The sequence below is a fragment of the Clarias gariepinus genome, chromosome 3, assembly GCF_024256425.1.
Source record: "Clarias gariepinus isolate MV-2021 ecotype Netherlands chromosome 3, CGAR_prim_01v2, whole genome shotgun sequence".
Lineage (NCBI taxonomy): Eukaryota > Metazoa > Chordata > Actinopteri > Siluriformes > Clariidae > Clarias > Clarias gariepinus.
Window position 1 is genome coordinate 27,725,666 of NC_071102.1, and position 16,804 is coordinate 27,742,469.

Consider the following 16,804-nt stretch of genomic DNA (forward strand, 5'->3'; position numbering starts at 1 on the left):
ATTTTCATTTCATTTCATTTATTTATTTGTTTATGTATTTCTTTTACAATAAGTGCATGTTAATCTCCTGTTTTGCAGGGAACAAATGAGTCTTTAGCATAAATCCAAATTCATTCAGCAGGGAAATACTGGTGTAATGTTGACTTAAACGTGAATGCAAATAATTGCATACCCTCAGGAAAAAATGACAATCACAATAGATTAATCACAACCAATTAAACTAGTGTCAGTTTCAGGTTTTAGATGTTCTTTCATTATCACATGTGTCTAATAGTCTCCCCCCAAAAATAAAATAAATCAGACTTCTGTTTTAACTAATGTGCAAGTTCAAGCCAAACTCTATACAGTGGGAAGGTGTCATGGCTGCCTCATGATTGGATTGCATTATTACTACTAATGTTAATGTTATTATTACTAAATAATGTAATTATTTCTATAATTTCTACAAGAAGTTCTAAACAAACACACAGACATTTATAACAAAAAAATAACAACAACAACAACAATAATAATAATAATTATTCAAGAAGTGGAACTCAATTGGTTGCTTGTCGTTGATCCGTCTGACTTTGAGCCCCGAACATCACTAAGCTCTGCAGAGTGACAAGGTTTATACCGAATGGGTTTTATGATAGATCTGATAGATAGCTCTCTGCCTCTCTACCGCCCAGCCTACTGCTGATCAAGTTTATTACAGAGAGAGAGAGAGAGAGAGAGCTGTGAATGGTGAAGTAGCAGGGGAGGGCAGGCAGAGAAAAGGCGAGAGAGAGAGCGGCTGGCCTTTGTAGTCGGCCGAGGAATGCGGAAACGTCCCTGCTCTGTGTCAAACTCCTCCGGAGGGGGTCGAGGCAACATTCAGGCCAGCGTGGGAAAGCGACGGGCAGAGCGAGCTCACCGAGCAGCTCGGCGCACCACACTCTCTCCGCGTAGATGGGAAAAGCGCGTAGTGGGGGAAAAACGGACGGAAGGTAGCCTAGCCGAGCTGAGCAAATAAGCCGCTCTCTTTGCACGTTCACGGAGAACGTGGGGACAGAAAAGGAAAGGCAAGTCGCTGAGTTGAGATCGGTGAGCCGGAGTGGTGCAGGCGCGGGGAGGATGGGGGGTTAAAGCGCTGCAGCCGCCGACTACCTGTGTGGCCTCGCTAGGACACTCTGGGATGTGGAAGGGGGGAGAGAATAAAAAAAAAAAAAACCCTCGCTCCTGCTCTTTCTATCTGGCAATAAAGAAAACTCTAGCGTGATTTACGTTTACGAGAAACTAAAAGGGGTAAGTAACCTAATCTATAATTTGCAAAAAAAAATTTTTGCAATATGCTTTTTTTGTGCAGTTTTGCATGTGTTCTGCGACTTTTGCATTTGCCTGCTTTGCACACATCCTCAAGTGCATTAAGCAGCTTACTGTACGCAGACGAGCCTTTAATAATAGTTAACAATATTGTGGTATGATCAGCTAGACACTCAGACAAACTGAAAGTATTGAACACACGCGTTTGGCCACAGGTTTTTATTGATCCGTTGAACAATGAAATCAGTAGGCAGCCACGTGCTCGGGGATTTCGGGGCCACAGAATGCGCAAGCATCTCTGCTCATGTCAGGACTTCATATATTATGCAGCAAACTTCCCACTACTGCATGGTCTACCTACCTGTATTTATCATATCACCAATGTTTGTTTATTTGTGTACATCTGTTTGTGTTACAAGGTCAATTCTATGCTCTCTTTTTAATGGTTTAATTATATAGCCACTGTGGGTTGTGTGCATATCACAGACCTTTGTATATAAATAAACAGAATGTATAACTTTGATCAGTTTACTTTAAAAAAGAAAAGGGGTTTACTGTTTTGTATGGCGAGCTTAGCATGGTGTTATAGGGGGCATTGCCTTAACAGGGATATTGGGGAAGCGAGCAGGACATCAGAGTGTTGTGATTCGTGCCCGTGTGCTCAGTTCCGTCATGTTTACCTTTCCCCCGGCTTTGCGCGTGCTCTCTCTCCCTCTCTCTCTCTCTCTACAGGCAACGCACGTGCAGCGGCGGCGCTGACTCTCCCGGGCATGGCTTCGTGAAAGAGCCCTCGACAGGCACGTTTTCGGGATTTCCCGGAGTAGGGCTGCATCTCAGCATAAAGACGCCCGTGCCAGAAGGACAACGAGATAGAGATAGAGAGGGAGAAAAAAAAAAAACCCATGATGGACAAGGAAGGTCTAAACCAGCAGTACGAGCCCGTGGCTGAAATCGGCGAGGGCGCGTACGGGAAGGTGTATAAGGCGCGCGACCTGAAGAACGGACGCTTCGTGGCGCTGAAACGGGTGCGCGTGCAAACCGAGGAGGAAGGCATGCCTCTATCGACTATCCGCGAGGTGGCAGTACTGAGGCAGCTCGAGTCTTTCGAGCACCCCAACGTGGTCAGGTAAAGACAAGATCGGGGTGATAAACTATGCACACGCCAGCACGGCCTTACAGAAACCTAAATGTAGATTGAGTCACACGAGACCCCCCCCCCCTCCCACTGTCCTCATCATATTTTATCCAAACTACATGTATGTATGGCAGCATGGTGGCTTAGTGGTTAGGACCGTCGCCTTGCACCTCCCGGGTCCGGGTGTGTGCTGCTTGCATGATCTTTGTGTGTTTGGTTGGTTTCTCCCAGGTTCTCTGGTTTCCTCTCACAGCCCATAGACATGCTAATTAGGCTGGCGTGTGAATGTTAACCAGAGGTACTACCCTGGTCGTAAAATAAGAATAAATACAATGGCAGTCCCTAGTTGGGACTACAGAGGTTCCTAGATGGATGACTATGCATGCATGTAAATCACTGTAAGATGCTCAAAAGACAACTTTGGATTACTACTTTGGCAGACATATTCCTGTATGAAAGCATTGATCTTTTTTGAAGGTTACTAGTTATCAGAGGCTAATGAACACTGAGGAGAATTTGCCCAGAGCACAGCTTTAGATCTGATAAGGTTAACATTTTAATTCAATGGTTCAATGAGCAAGCTAGATGTGCACAGTGCCAAGGGAAAAAAAAAAACTCTGTGATGACACAAGGAGCAACCGTTGAGACGAACCAGGATTATAAATAAATTACCATTCTAGGATTATAAATAAATTACTGTTAAATAAATTACCTTGTTACAAATCTGTACTATAAAGACAAACTGTATTTAGAAGTTGAAAGGGTGTAATGTCTGAGCATCATAGTCAGTATATTTACAGAGGCAGGTTTAAGGTCTAAGTCTTGAGATTATACACTTAGTAACTGGTGCAACAGATATAAACTGTTGGGAAGTACAGCCTTCAGGGGATTTATGTGGGACTGTCCACAGCAGAAGGAAGTCACAAAGCTCTATCAGGCAAGTCTAGAGGGTTAGAGCAGCCACAACACTAAATATATACAGTCAAGTATTGAATTGAATCACTGTGTTCATAATCAGGCACAGATTAAAATAATAATAATAATTTGTAACTTTCCATCTGTCTGGTGTGGCACCTTAAAGAATACATCTTTTGTGCCTTTAACGTGTATGAAAAGTGAATCCTTTATGTATTGTAAAATGGATTTTGAATTTACTGTTGAAAAAAAGTGATGGTAAACAAATATGTTTTAGACTACATACTCTGTGATGTAAAGCAGCATGTGGAACAGGGAAACATAGTCTGCAATATATTCAGTGCCTCGTGTAGCTACAGGCTACTCTTAGATGTTTCACAAGAGAACTTTATTCTTTCCATATGTTTTATGTCGGTTAAGAGACTACATTGTAATGAAACAATTTGGCCTTCTACAGAAAAAAAATATTGGACAAACTTAATCAAGTGATGTCATAGGATTGTTTTAAGGAACAATCTTATCATTTTGATTCATAAACATTCTCATTTCATACAAACGTCCATAATTCGTTTGATTGTGTAAAGCTGCTTTGTGACAATGACAGTTGTTAAAAGCGCTATACCAAATAAAATTTAATTGAAAAATTGAATTTTACCTTTCAGGATGTTATGGTATGCATCCATTATGTGGAGTTATGAGCACAAATATTTCACCTCACATTCATCCATGACTGTGATGAGTTGCTATTACACATCACACATGGCTGTGAGGCTGAGATTAAATGTTTTGAGACACTGTGATCTTTACTGGACAAATATGATGTTGTTATCTTGCTGACTCTTTCTTACTAAGTTTGTCTAATTTACAGAACGACATATTATATTTTCTTCCATCTAATTTAAGCCATAGCTGGTTAATTGCTGTAATATTGCAATTAACAGTTTTTCTCAACACCATATGTGTTATGTTGACTCTACGACAACTGAATTTATACTGAGATGGGTTTGATTAAAAGACTAACATTGCTGTTTGTTCAGAGATCATTATTGAATGGTTAACATGCTTTTATAAGATTATTTTGGGGAAACTGTGCCCTGTTTTGCTGCATTATCTTCCTTTATAGTACCCAGCAAGGTGTAAAAAGCAGATAAATATCATTTTATATAAGACTTAAGGCTTTTTGTCACTATGATATATCTATACAGTCATTTGGATTTTAATTGGAGGGAGCTCACCAAATAATTAAACTGTGTGAAGGGGAAATATTTTAAAAAGTAGAAAAGTGTCTAGAACAAAAATAAGAAAAAAGGATTCATTTTATATGAACTCAGTCAAGTAGTAAACATAATCAAGTTGTGTCAGATTTTATATTTTTATTATAAAGGGATAGTCATTTATAATATCATTATATTCATTTTTACCTGATCTTGTTAGAATATGTGCGTATGTCAAGAAGCTAAACTGTCATGAGCGAACAGTTGGAAATGCTGTTCACTTCTTTGCACTTTGCCATAAAACCTTTGGTATTTGAAGCATAACAAGCATTTTTCAGACAGTCAGGCAAACTAGTCTGGACAGTTAGCTCACTCTAGGATTTTTTCCCTCTTAGCTGTAGTCTTTGGCTCAACATTTAATATTTGAACGTCAAAAATAGTATGCTGAGTTTTAATATGTTCATGTTCATGTTTGAATATATTCCTGATGATACCTTCTCTTATGTTATTCGTCTAGGTTGTTTGATGTCTGTACAGTTTCTAGAACTGATCGGGAGACCAAACTCACTCTGGTCTTTGAGCACGTGGACCAAGACTTGACCACATACCTAGAAAAAGCACCTGATCCAGGAGTGCCACCTGAAACCATAAAGGTACTCAACACTTGCTCATTCCTAAATCATTATAAAGCTAAATAAAACAGGTTTTGACATGGTTCATAACAACTCCACCATTAAGGATATATACTTATATATATATATAGGATATAGCAATTATATACGAGATCAGATTTGCAGTATGTAAAGAGGTTATGCACACTCCTTAGTATTGTATTGCTGGAGGTCTAGTTGTGGCCAAGTCTGACGTTTCTAACTGTATTAGCCTATTTCATTATATATGTAGCATAGATTCTCTAGAGCACACTTCTCCAAAAGCTGCTGATTACCTGAAAACGTCAATCAGATTTTTTTTTTATGCTGGAGTAGGGCTTCCTCTTTGCACAAGTGCATTTAAGGCCACCGTGATGTAGGAATCTGTTGAAAGCGTATGCACATATTTGGCACCTGATGACTCTAACCCCTTCTTTGTTGTTGTTTTGGGGTTCAGTTGGGCTGAACTTCATTCATTGTGTGGAGTTAGGGTTACGGTTAGGGCTAGGGGTGTGGGGCCAACCAGTTTGTGTTTCCTTTCAGATGCTTGTGGTACTTCCAGTTGTTTGGACTTCTATAGAAGGCCTTGTTTCAACCACAAGATGCACTTGTGCTTAACTTCTTATTATTCTAATTGGCCATTCCATTATTTTCTAGAACACTCCAGACTGTTTAAAGTGAGCATCATTATGTACTTAATTGTTTTTTACACACTTTAAGGCAGATATAGTAGACTAAAGATAAAACAAATCTATCTATAATTGATTGTTTTTAAAATAACCTTTGATCTGAACAAAGTAAATGTTGTAATTTACTTGTCAACATAAACATATGGTAACATAAAACGCGTGAAGTTTTGAAACACTGTGATTGAATATTATTTATCTTATGTGTCTGTAAATGCTTGACCCCAACTTCATAGTGTATGTTCTCGCCTCTGCCCCCCCCCCCTTTTTTTTAGCTAATTAAGAGCATCTTACACACTTTTACCCCACAACTTATGTGTATTACATAAGTAAACCGTGTGTTTTGGATTTCCACTTTAAGGCCCATGAATGAGAATATAAATGGAGACTTTTGGCATGCTTTACAGAAGCAGATGGAGGATGGAACTCACTAAGATTAGGGTGAGGCTTGGCCTTTTGATGGGCAGTGCATGTGGTAGATGGGCTTCTAATTAAAGAGCTGGGCCCTTGTGTGTGCCTCTATTTTCATTCAGCTCTGGCTTTCACTGAAGACTAGCCAGTGGAATGTTGTTCAGAGTGTGTGTGTATGTGTGGTTTTGTCTGCACTGGCCCTCTCAGTTGCTCGCTTTTTGTTGTGAATAGAGAAACTGATTGTAGGAGGTTTCTGTAAGGGGCAGTAAGTAAGCGATCCTTATGTAGCATGGATATACTTTTCATTAGTTCACAGATAATCCTTTAAGGCTAGCATTGTCAGAGCTCCTTTACCACCTTGTAAAATGCTGCACATCTAATGGAAATGCTGAATATTCATCCTGAACACCTACCTCGCATCAGTCCGATTTCCACCCACTTGTCATCCAAATGCATTTATCTTATTTCCCTGCCTCGTCCAAAGATGTCCTGAAATAAGATATATCTTCACCTCAATTATGTTGGGTTTTAACTGAAAACCAAGACATCTCTAAAATGCATATTTATATGTTAAAAATTTTCCTTACATTTTTTTTTTTATCATCGTGAACCAAAGTCTTTGGAGATCCATCAATTTGAACCATATTTTGTGGCACCTCGTTCACTTGTTCACAAATCATAGCGGTATCACATGTTCATCAGTTAGAAACATTGCTAAAACTATTTGGAAAATGACTCAACAGCATGCTTGCTGCTCACCAGCCATTTATGAATGCACGGTTCCATGACATCTCTCGAGAGTATTGTTTTTGAGAACAGAACTGCTGCAAAAAAATATAGACTGTAAATAAATACAAAGCTCACAATAACTTTACCGTTTTAAACTGTTTTATCCTGACGGGAGTGATCTCCTCCAGAATGACCCTTTATTCATATTCATAATTAAAATTAAAAGACCTCACAAAAGTGAATCAGGCTTACTTTCTACCAAAATTTGCAGACAGGCTGCTGAATACCACGTGTAGCATATCGTCAGTTTTTTGTGTTTTGGGGGGGCAGATTGGATTTCTCATCAGAGGATGAGATAATGGACATCAGGGACAGATGATAGGCTCTGGTTCAGTATTGCTAAAGACCCCCAACAACTTCATTTACTCTCGCCCTCCCAGAAAGACACCAGATTGCAGAGCTCCCAGACCTCCCTCCCTCCCCATCCACTCCAAATCCTCCATTCTGCCCACTCCTGCCCCATTTCGGACCCACCACATGCTAATTGATGAAAAAGGCCCTTGGAATCAAACGGGCTGGAAGGACATCAAGCAGCTGGTGTTATGTTGGCAGGTCCGGCTGACTATTCCAGGCTCAGCGTCTCTCTCTGAGGCTTGTCTCCGCCCCATAAAGGGGAGCCTAATGAAGCATGGGGAGGGAATTACAACTAATGCTAACTGGCAGATGTCTTGCATTGTGCCAGGCTACAATAAACAATATGGCTGCCTCTCATGAATTAGCATGATAATGGGGAGTGCCTTCTGGAGGCTCTGTTTTGACTGCTGTTTTTTTTTCTTTTTTCTTTTTTTTAGGAGATTGTGTTTTTGTGTCTTTTCTTTTTTTCCTTTGCGGCCTGTCCATGTCCTTTGCAAACGAGTTGCTGTTGAGAACAGGTGTAGTGTTTATCCTAGGTATTTGCAGTTGACGCTTTTGCTTGCTTAAGCAGATGGCTTTAAGCTGTAATCAGGTTTTTTGCAATGAGGTAATGCTACATGTTGAAATACACTAAAAGGCACTTTTCATAGCTTTTAAATTCAGCCTCTTGAATTGCACTGTGAAGGACAAGACGCTCTTCTATAGCTACTTAACAGGTGTTGGGATAGCTTTGCCTGTTACTCTGGTGGTTTGTATATTGTTATTTTAATTCATCCTATTGAATTGACATAAAATAAACAGGTCAGTTGTATTAACCCTTTAATTACAATTACAATCTCTGTGGACACACTTCAGTTTAAGTTAACTCATATGAGACAAAAAAGAGGGCTCCGGGGTGAGTGTTTGTTTTGTCCTTGGGTCATTATGCTTGAGGAAATGTGGCAATATGGCTTGAAGCCAATGAAGAGTAACTGATGAGGCATAATGCCATTGCACCAGCCTGCTTGTGTTACGGCGGCTTGGTGGGTATGGTAGGTCATGGCTGGATAGGCATTTAGAAAGGGGTCCTTGTTTATGCCGGCCACCATGCACCCGGGCATCACCCTCATACACACTTTCATTTGGATCTAGCTTCCTTTATCCACATTATCAGAGGCCCCGTCCGCCTTCCCCGGCATGACCAGATCTGTGCCGTTTGCAAATGTTTTCTGCTTGAGTGTGCACACCATTGTGTCAGTGCTTTTAATCACTTACCAGCTGGTTGAGGACTGAATGGGTTGGTGGGCTCAGATCCATGTCACTTGTGAGGTCTTGGAGGCAGGTTTCTCCAGGGCTGCCATCGCTTCATGTCTCTACTTTGGGGTGACTCTTGAAACAAGCAATCACCTGCCTTTTTCTTTTAACCTGTTCACATTAGTCAGACACTCTTTCTTATTAACCATCAGGGTTAGAGTCTCTGTGGCTGTAGTTTTTTATGCTGTTGTTGTGCAAGTTACACCAGAGGAAATGGCAGTTAAGCCGTTTTTTTCTCTCTCTCATTTCATAGACATTAAGGCTTGCTTTTTCGCCTGGCCCTCAGTCTGAACAAGTGCTCGAGAGACAGCTGCAGGGAAGTAGAGGCCCAGCAGAACAGAACTTTAAAGTAACATGTCTTTCCGGCCCTGCATCAATGTCAGTTAACAACATCTGCCACGCTCCACATTTAAAGGGCCATGCTCATTTTTCCTCCTCAAAGCCAAAAGAGCCTTAATTTTCCAAACAGAACTTCTGATATCGACAGCATCCTGTGATAATTTGTTCAGTTCTTTGAGAATTTCCTTCCTTTCTTATCCCTTGATTTCCTTTACCCTCTCATTAGCTTGTTTAACGTCCATAAATTATTGAAATATCCAATGTTGACATATCTGGACCAGACATATAACTGGGTTTCTGTGTTTTTCAGGATATGATGTACCAGTTGCTGCAGGGGTTAGACTTTCTCCATTCACATCGTGTGGTTCACCGAGACCTGAAGCCTCAGAACATTCTGGTAACCAGTGGAGGACAGATCAAATTGGCAGATTTTGGCCTGGCACGCATATACAGTTTTCAGATGGCTCTTACTTCAGTGGTGAGTCAGCATGACAATTCCTTGCCCTTTATTAGTACTTGTTGTATAGACTTTTCCCTTTAAAAACAGTCCAAGTATATAATATACATAGCAGATTTATGACTTCACATATATAAATGTTCACAAAACATACAATGGATATGTTCACATTTAAAGGGCATCTTACTGCATGGTCTTTGGTAAAAAAAAAAAAAAAAAAAAAAAAAAAAGGATCAGGTAAAAAACATGCTTTAAAAAATTGTGACAAGCATATTTAAAACATTGACAGAAACATCACTAATATGTAACTCAGTGTAATAAAAGAAACTGATTCTTATTTTATAAATGAAGGTTCTGGATGCTACTTGTCAAGCTACAAGATGGTCATGTTGAAAAAAAGCTATGGCTGAGCTAGCCTTTTGAGAATGTAGCTAACTACATGGAAAGCTATTGTTTTAGCACAGGAAAATTAACTGGCATTTTCATTTCGTTGTGTAGCTCAATTATATTATGTTATTTATTATATTATATTGTAGTAGGAAGTTAATTCCTCTACTTTTGACTCAGTTTTTGGCAGAGATATCTAGCTGGCTAGTTTTATCGTGCTCCACTGTCACATGGTAAAACAGCTTAAAAATAGCTTAGGAATGCTAAGCTACTAGAAAAATTGTTAATTTAGTAGCGTAATGATTTGTGACTACTTTCTGTCACTGAAAATACGTATGTGTATGTATAGTAAATGTATTATGTATTTTAAATGAATTACTGATCGAAATATCGCTCTGTTTTTTATGATCAAATAACGAATAATTATTAACCTTTCCAGTTACTGTCCTTAATGGAAAATCTTGTTTTTTTTAAGCTGATATCTAATAATTTTATTTAAACGTCTTGTTTCTATACTTATGCCTTGTCCTTTAAGTCCATGAAGTCGAAGAAGAGATTTTTTTATCATTATTATTATTATTATTATTATTATTATTATTATTATTAAGGTTTGATAGATCAGTTCCATCCAGACTTGGTTAGATTTATTGCTTTAATGCACCTTTGGCAAGTTCAGGAACGTGATCTGCCATAAAGTGAAAAGATCAGCTGGTCCCTTGAGTCTGACATGGACAGCTCCCAATCAGGAGTGAGCTGCACTGAAAGCAAAGCCATCCATCAGCTGCGAGCCTAACAGCAGGTGTATAAAAAGTGTAAAACGAGACTGGCTGATTAATGTCATTGGGCCTCACAAAGTGGTCCTGGGATGAAACGGATCATGGGATTGAATCAGTGAATTCCCCCTGTCGCTCTTTGAAGTCATAGTCTCGTGAAGGGTGCTCTGATGTCAAAAGATAGCATATAGCTTGTGAATGGACATTGCTTTTTTTCCCCCCATTTCACACCGAAAATAGGGGGTGTTTTTCAAATATGTATTGTGTTGGTCTGTTTTATTTTAGAAAGTCAGTATTGCATATCATCTGCTGGATTTTTTTTTCTTTCTGAAGCATCTTAGGGAAATTTGTAGCAACTCAAAGGAATCCCCACTCAGTAGCTCAGCCACACGTAAACTTATTAACCCACTCTGTTTCGCTGCCAATTCAGTTTGTGAAATTTGAATGACTGCTAAAACGTTCTTTCTGTTTTGTGGTTTCAGTGGTTAGGCAGTTGAGCTGCTGTAATTTGAACTGGTAATCCACCAGAGATATTAGAAAACCCCACCTCCACCCTTAAATCAACTGTGAAACAGACACATAGTGAGAAACAGACAGTACGAAGAGTACGAGATGGTAAGGAAGGGAGGGGTGATATAGAGAAGTGATATACTCAAGAAAGCGGTAGAGAATGAGTGAGAGAGAGAGAGAAAGAGCAAGAGAGAAGAGTGAAAAGTGAACATGGAATGTTCTGATTCATTTTCCTGCATTTGGAATCCCCCTCATCACCTGCTTTAAATACAGCTAAAAACACTTCCTCTCTGTCTCTTCGCCAGATAAAGAAACGATAACCCTGGCTATGCAAAGCAGGCCTTGAGGTCACTTTTTTATTTGTTTTCTTCCCCCTCAAAAATAATAATTGCTAAGAACCTGCTAACCAGAAATATGATACTTAAATCTAGAGCATACAGAGAAACATATTGTTTTCAAAAAAGAGTCCAATGCTGAAGATGAATCATTCAGTGAAAGGCTTGTTTTTAGCTGTCTGATTTACATAACATATGAAGGTATGTCCCTTGGGGATTTTGCTTGAAGAGGTCCATATTTAGTCAGTCTTCACATATTTAGTCAGTCTTCACACATTTAGTCAGTGTTCATTCTCAAGTTCTGAGAAATCTAATGTCTTTTTATACATTGACTTTGATGGGATACCTATGCCCCTGCTGATTCATGCAGTCATCCAGTCAGCAGCATGATGCATGCACCACATACAGGTTAAGAATTTCAGCATGTTTATATCGAACATCAGAATGGGGAGAAATGTGACCTAAGGGACTTTTGGTATTGTGGCAGGGTTGGTTGGACAGAAGGTGCTGCTTTGAATAGCGAAGAAACCTTTAACTGGTCTTGTTGTGCTTTTCACCCGTCCAGCTTTGTGATCCTATTCCTTTTGTGATCAGTATTGTTGAGCCCATTGTACCCTCCTGGCTGACGGGAGTGGATATCTCAGTGTGGTCCTCTCCCGTTGTAGCCCATTTGGATCAAAGTTCGATGTGTTGTTCATATGTAAGTTTTTAGAAAAAGAGTATGTTCTGGTAAATGGTAAATACAGGACAAATTTGATGACATTTAAAGGATTTATTCTTATATATTTTTTTTATTATACATATTATTTCATGTGATACGTTCGGAACATGTCCAGAGTATCCAAAGTGTTTAGCGTCACCATTGCCATTATGCAGCTGTCTCATAGTTCGTTCCTCCAGTATGTAGATGAGACAGGGAAGGAGTGAGGGAGTGTAAGCTGGCAGACCACCCAATGGGTGCTGCCGATGTGGAGATTAGCCTGACCCTACAAATCTCTTGGGACCATTGCATTGTTGATCATTATAATGACTCCACTCTCCCGGTGGCCATTGTGCACCTCTGATTGACGGCACAAAGCCTCAGGGCAAAGGCCCAAAATATAGCAATGTTTCTTTCTTATCCTCTTGCCTTTTTGGATATATTAGCTGGCATTTATCCTGGGTCTTATACAGACAGAAGACAGGGGAGGCTGCTCTGACTACTCCACTATAGCACAGCATTCACATGCTTCATGATGGTCATAATGTATTTTCTCCTATCTTCAATTTTCACACACTTTGCACTATGAGATCAGAAATAGGTAATAGCAATTGTGCTTATTAATAAAAAACTGATTCCAGTTTTCAGCAGGAGTTAGTGTAAAAACAGGAACTTTCGATTAAGTACATTTAAGGAGCACCTCATGAAAACCATTAGGAAAGTACCCCAGAGAACATTGTGTGCACCATGTTGCTAATGAAATTAGATTTACTAAAGATTAACTGAAGGGATATTCCCTGAAACAATTATTCTGATGTGTGGTGTGGGTTATTTTTACCTCAGCTAGAGATGACAAAAAAATCTAATTTATACCAACCAGGCCTTTGGCTTTTTATCAGAGTTCACAGCACATTCAATAGTGTTAAAAATTATTACAAAGGAGAAAGATATATGTTTATAGATGCATAGGTATAAGTACACAATCACCAACATTCATCATCATCATCATCATCATTATAATCTCACCAATGCTTTGTGTGTTACTTTTTGCCTTAATAATTGTATCCAGCATTTTTGTGGATCTGCTGAGCAGCTTTCTGATCCTGTAGTGATATTCAACTCATTCTGTAATGTTCATCCCTCTGCTGCTTAATTTCTTGGCAAATCTCTGTAACTTCTTAAATGTGTTATAACTTGATAAGAGAAATGATCATGGCAACAATTTCTTTTTCATTTTTTTGTAATTATTTTGCATTTATGCTTTCTTGGAAGAAAATACGCCCACATTTGGTTTGACCTAATAATAGCTGATAATAATTCTAATAATAACAACAATAATAATAATTAATATCTATTTTCTTCTGCTTTCTTTTTTCCATATATACATAAACAATATACATATATCTTTACGTTATTTAATTGCAAGTAATAAAAAAAATGCAGGTCAAACATTGCAAAATAATAAAAAAAAAATAGAAGAAGAAGCAGAAGATGATTGTAAATAAAAAAACAAGTATAAATTAAATTTAAATAATAACAGTAATAGAATTATAATTATACAGTAGCCATGACTCATGAATTGATTATCAAAATAAATGTAACAATTTGTAACATATTGAACATATGAAATATTTACAATATTTATTTTAAATAATACAAGTTAAATAAAAAATGACACAACACGTATAAGTAAAGAGCTCCTTTTTTAAATTATTCAGTGATAAGTTTTAACTCTAATAGCTATTTGTAATTAATAGAATGCAAGGGATTTTTATGTGGTTAAGGCCTGTTTAAGATTTCATGATAAAGAATTTGAACTCAATAAATCCTAGCTCACGATGACTCGAGTGAAAGTAAGATGCTAAGTCTGATGCAATACAGTAGAATTTTTAGATCTTAAACGTCTACGTATATGAACTCGTTCTCAGCAGCTAAGTTCATAGTGAAATTCATAAAGTGTAAACTTTATCAGGAACATGCAGTTTGTTATGTGCTTGAGGAATGCGAGTCAGGATCCATCAGAGCTCAGCGTTGAAGGTTTATGGAATTAAGACTTATAAGTGCTATTGTTTGCATGGTGTTTGTGGTGTTATACAGCTGAAATGGCCTGATACAGCTCGTTTTGTGCTGTGTTAAAAAAGATTTGACCCAGCAACTGTTTTTCCCGAATACCACAAACTCCACAGCAGCCTTTGCTGTGGGTCCTCTGGGCCCTGATGCTTCCTTCCTCTCTTCCACTGGAATGAATTCCTCATGTTGGCAAAACCTAACCACCGCCTTCTCTCTGTCTTTCTCTCTCTCTCTCTCTCTCTCTCTCTCTCTCTCTCTCTCCATTTCTCTCTCTCTCACTGTGTTTTTTTTTTATCCAACGTTCATCAACCCCTTCACTTCTGTAAACTGAACTATCTCAATGATCAAGTCTGATAGGACCTGAATTGTAATAACTGAAAACGACCTACTGGCGTATATACCATCGTCTAATACTGGGTAATTCCACTGCCATGTAAACATCATTTGTAGATTTGCTCAGACATGTTGCAGTTGGAGCCGGTTGAGTGCAAATATGTGCCAGTTTACTGTGGCACCAGCATAATAGTTCCACCCAGATAGAAATTTCTGCTCCCTATTTTCGCATGCAAATGAAGCTAGTGAAATTGAAGATTTGACAAATTATATAAACAGCAGTAAAATTTGGAACAAAGAAAATGGGAATATAATCGAAATATCCCCAAATGAGCATGCTGGTTGTTTTATCCTTCCTGTCTATGTGTGTGGCTGGGAGACATTCATTGTTCAACACCCATAACATTTGAGCCCCCTTTGAATAATGGGTTTGCTCTCCATGTCTCCGCTATAGCTGCTATCTTTCAGCCATTGTGGGCAGATATGTTCCAATCATAGCATTTCCTGTACGAGCAGGCAGTCCCTGAGTAAAAAGAGAGTGAAATGGGGATTTAGAGAGGTGCCAGTGGGAACAGAAAAGCAGTGTCATCTCCACCTCTGGTGGGAACTTTGGCAGAACCAGGAGGTAAGCTGATGATTAAAGTGATGGTACGGTGACGCTCAAATATAAACCAGCAAGCGTCCTTGGGAAGAGCGAACACACAGTATAATTATCATGATTTAACTTCCTGTTTTTTTTTCAACTCTCATTTAAATATGGTAAATCTTTATGCAAAATCTTCAAACGTTGTCTCTTGTTGTGGGGTTGTCTTTCTTTGGATCCAATAGGTAGTGTCTGCATCGTATGTGGAAGGCTTAGAAACGTTGATATGAAACAGGTGAGAGGTAATTGGACTTTATGAGGTCCCTGTTACACCCTGAATAATAGGTGAGGCTTGTACGAAGAACCTCTCCTTAAACACTTTTTCGATCCAGCACCGCAGACGTAATGGAACAAGCAATTACTTTAAATAACATTGTCATGTGCCTACACTTCTGAGAAACAGGAAGGCAGTTGAGAGGGGTTACGGCTCCAGACTTTTCTCCCATGAAAATCTTTGCTGAACTGAATGCACTCACGTGAAGCTAGGTTTATTTTTGATCAAAAATTTTGATGAAACTGGGTTTTTTTTGTTTTTTTTTAAGCTGAGGTTAGATCGCCAGAAAGTTCCTGTGCCGAGGGGAAGCACGGCAACTCAGTTTCTGCCAGACAATATGCTTCTACTCTGGAAAGACACACAGGCAGCGGCATGGCTGGGGAAGAAAAAAAAGAAAAAAGAAAACAAGGCACGCAGGAGAGCACGTGCAACAGACTCTGGTAATGTTTAGATATCTCTTCCGGTATTCCAAAAAGGAAGAAGAGGGAAGGAAGAAATGAAAAGGGGGGAAAAAAGAGGGCAGGTTCCTGTACTGCAACAGACACACAGACACAGGCACTGTGTGATACACGAGGAGCTTCTTATTTGGTATTTCCTATCTGACCCTCACCATTGGCCGTCCACAGGGAGTGGTGAGATCTTACTCTTACCCCCTGTTTGGATTGACTGCTGATGACGTCCTGGCAGCGGACCAGAGCAGCAGAAAGACTGATTGACGGAGTGCAACAGCATCTGGATGTTAAAGTTTTGCCTGTACCAGCAAAAAAAATTAAATTACGGCATATATCAGGAATTTTCCGACTAATGATGTGCGGATGTGGTAGCACAGGGGAAAGAGAGGCTGACTGTACTCTCTTTGTTTGCTCAGAGAGGGCCCCATACAGCATTCCTGTAAGCTCTGCATACTTTGGCAGCAGTCAGGGACGTTTTTTTTTTTTTTTTTAAACTGTATACAGTTCTACATGCATGCTTTACTCACTTGTGACTTCACATTGCTTTCTGCCATCTTGAGCAGGCCTGACAGACTTGTCGCTATTGTTAATTTGAGTTCAAAAGAGCAGAGGCAAAAGCACCGAATGACTCCAGGGCTTGTCAGTAATGACGTATACCGTCTGGTTGTACATGAGGTGGGGAATGAAGTGTCACAAGACAAAACATGACAAGAGGGGATATGAAAGTCATCATTCATCTTCACATGCGTGTTTAATTTGCATTGTGCATGCATAGAAATCAGTGATACGTTGAAAATATG

The 16,804-nt window shown here is 39.3% G+C and overlaps 1 protein-coding gene across 1 annotated transcript in view; it reads left to right on the plus strand.

Annotated features, from left to right (window-relative positions):
- Positions 1-732: 732 nt before the first annotated feature.
- Positions 733-16,804, plus strand: part of cdk6 (cyclin-dependent kinase 6) — a 28,565-nt gene continuing 12,493 nt past the window's right edge. The window contains exons 1-4 of the mRNA XM_053492148.1: positions 733-1,266; positions 2,017-2,410; positions 5,066-5,201; positions 9,381-9,548. Of these exons, the coding sequence (XP_053348123.1) occupies positions 2,187-2,410; positions 5,066-5,201; positions 9,381-9,548 (528 nt within the window). The 5' untranslated portion in view covers positions 733-1,266; positions 2,017-2,186. The remainder of the gene's footprint in view (positions 1,267-2,016; positions 2,411-5,065; positions 5,202-9,380; positions 9,549-16,804) is intronic.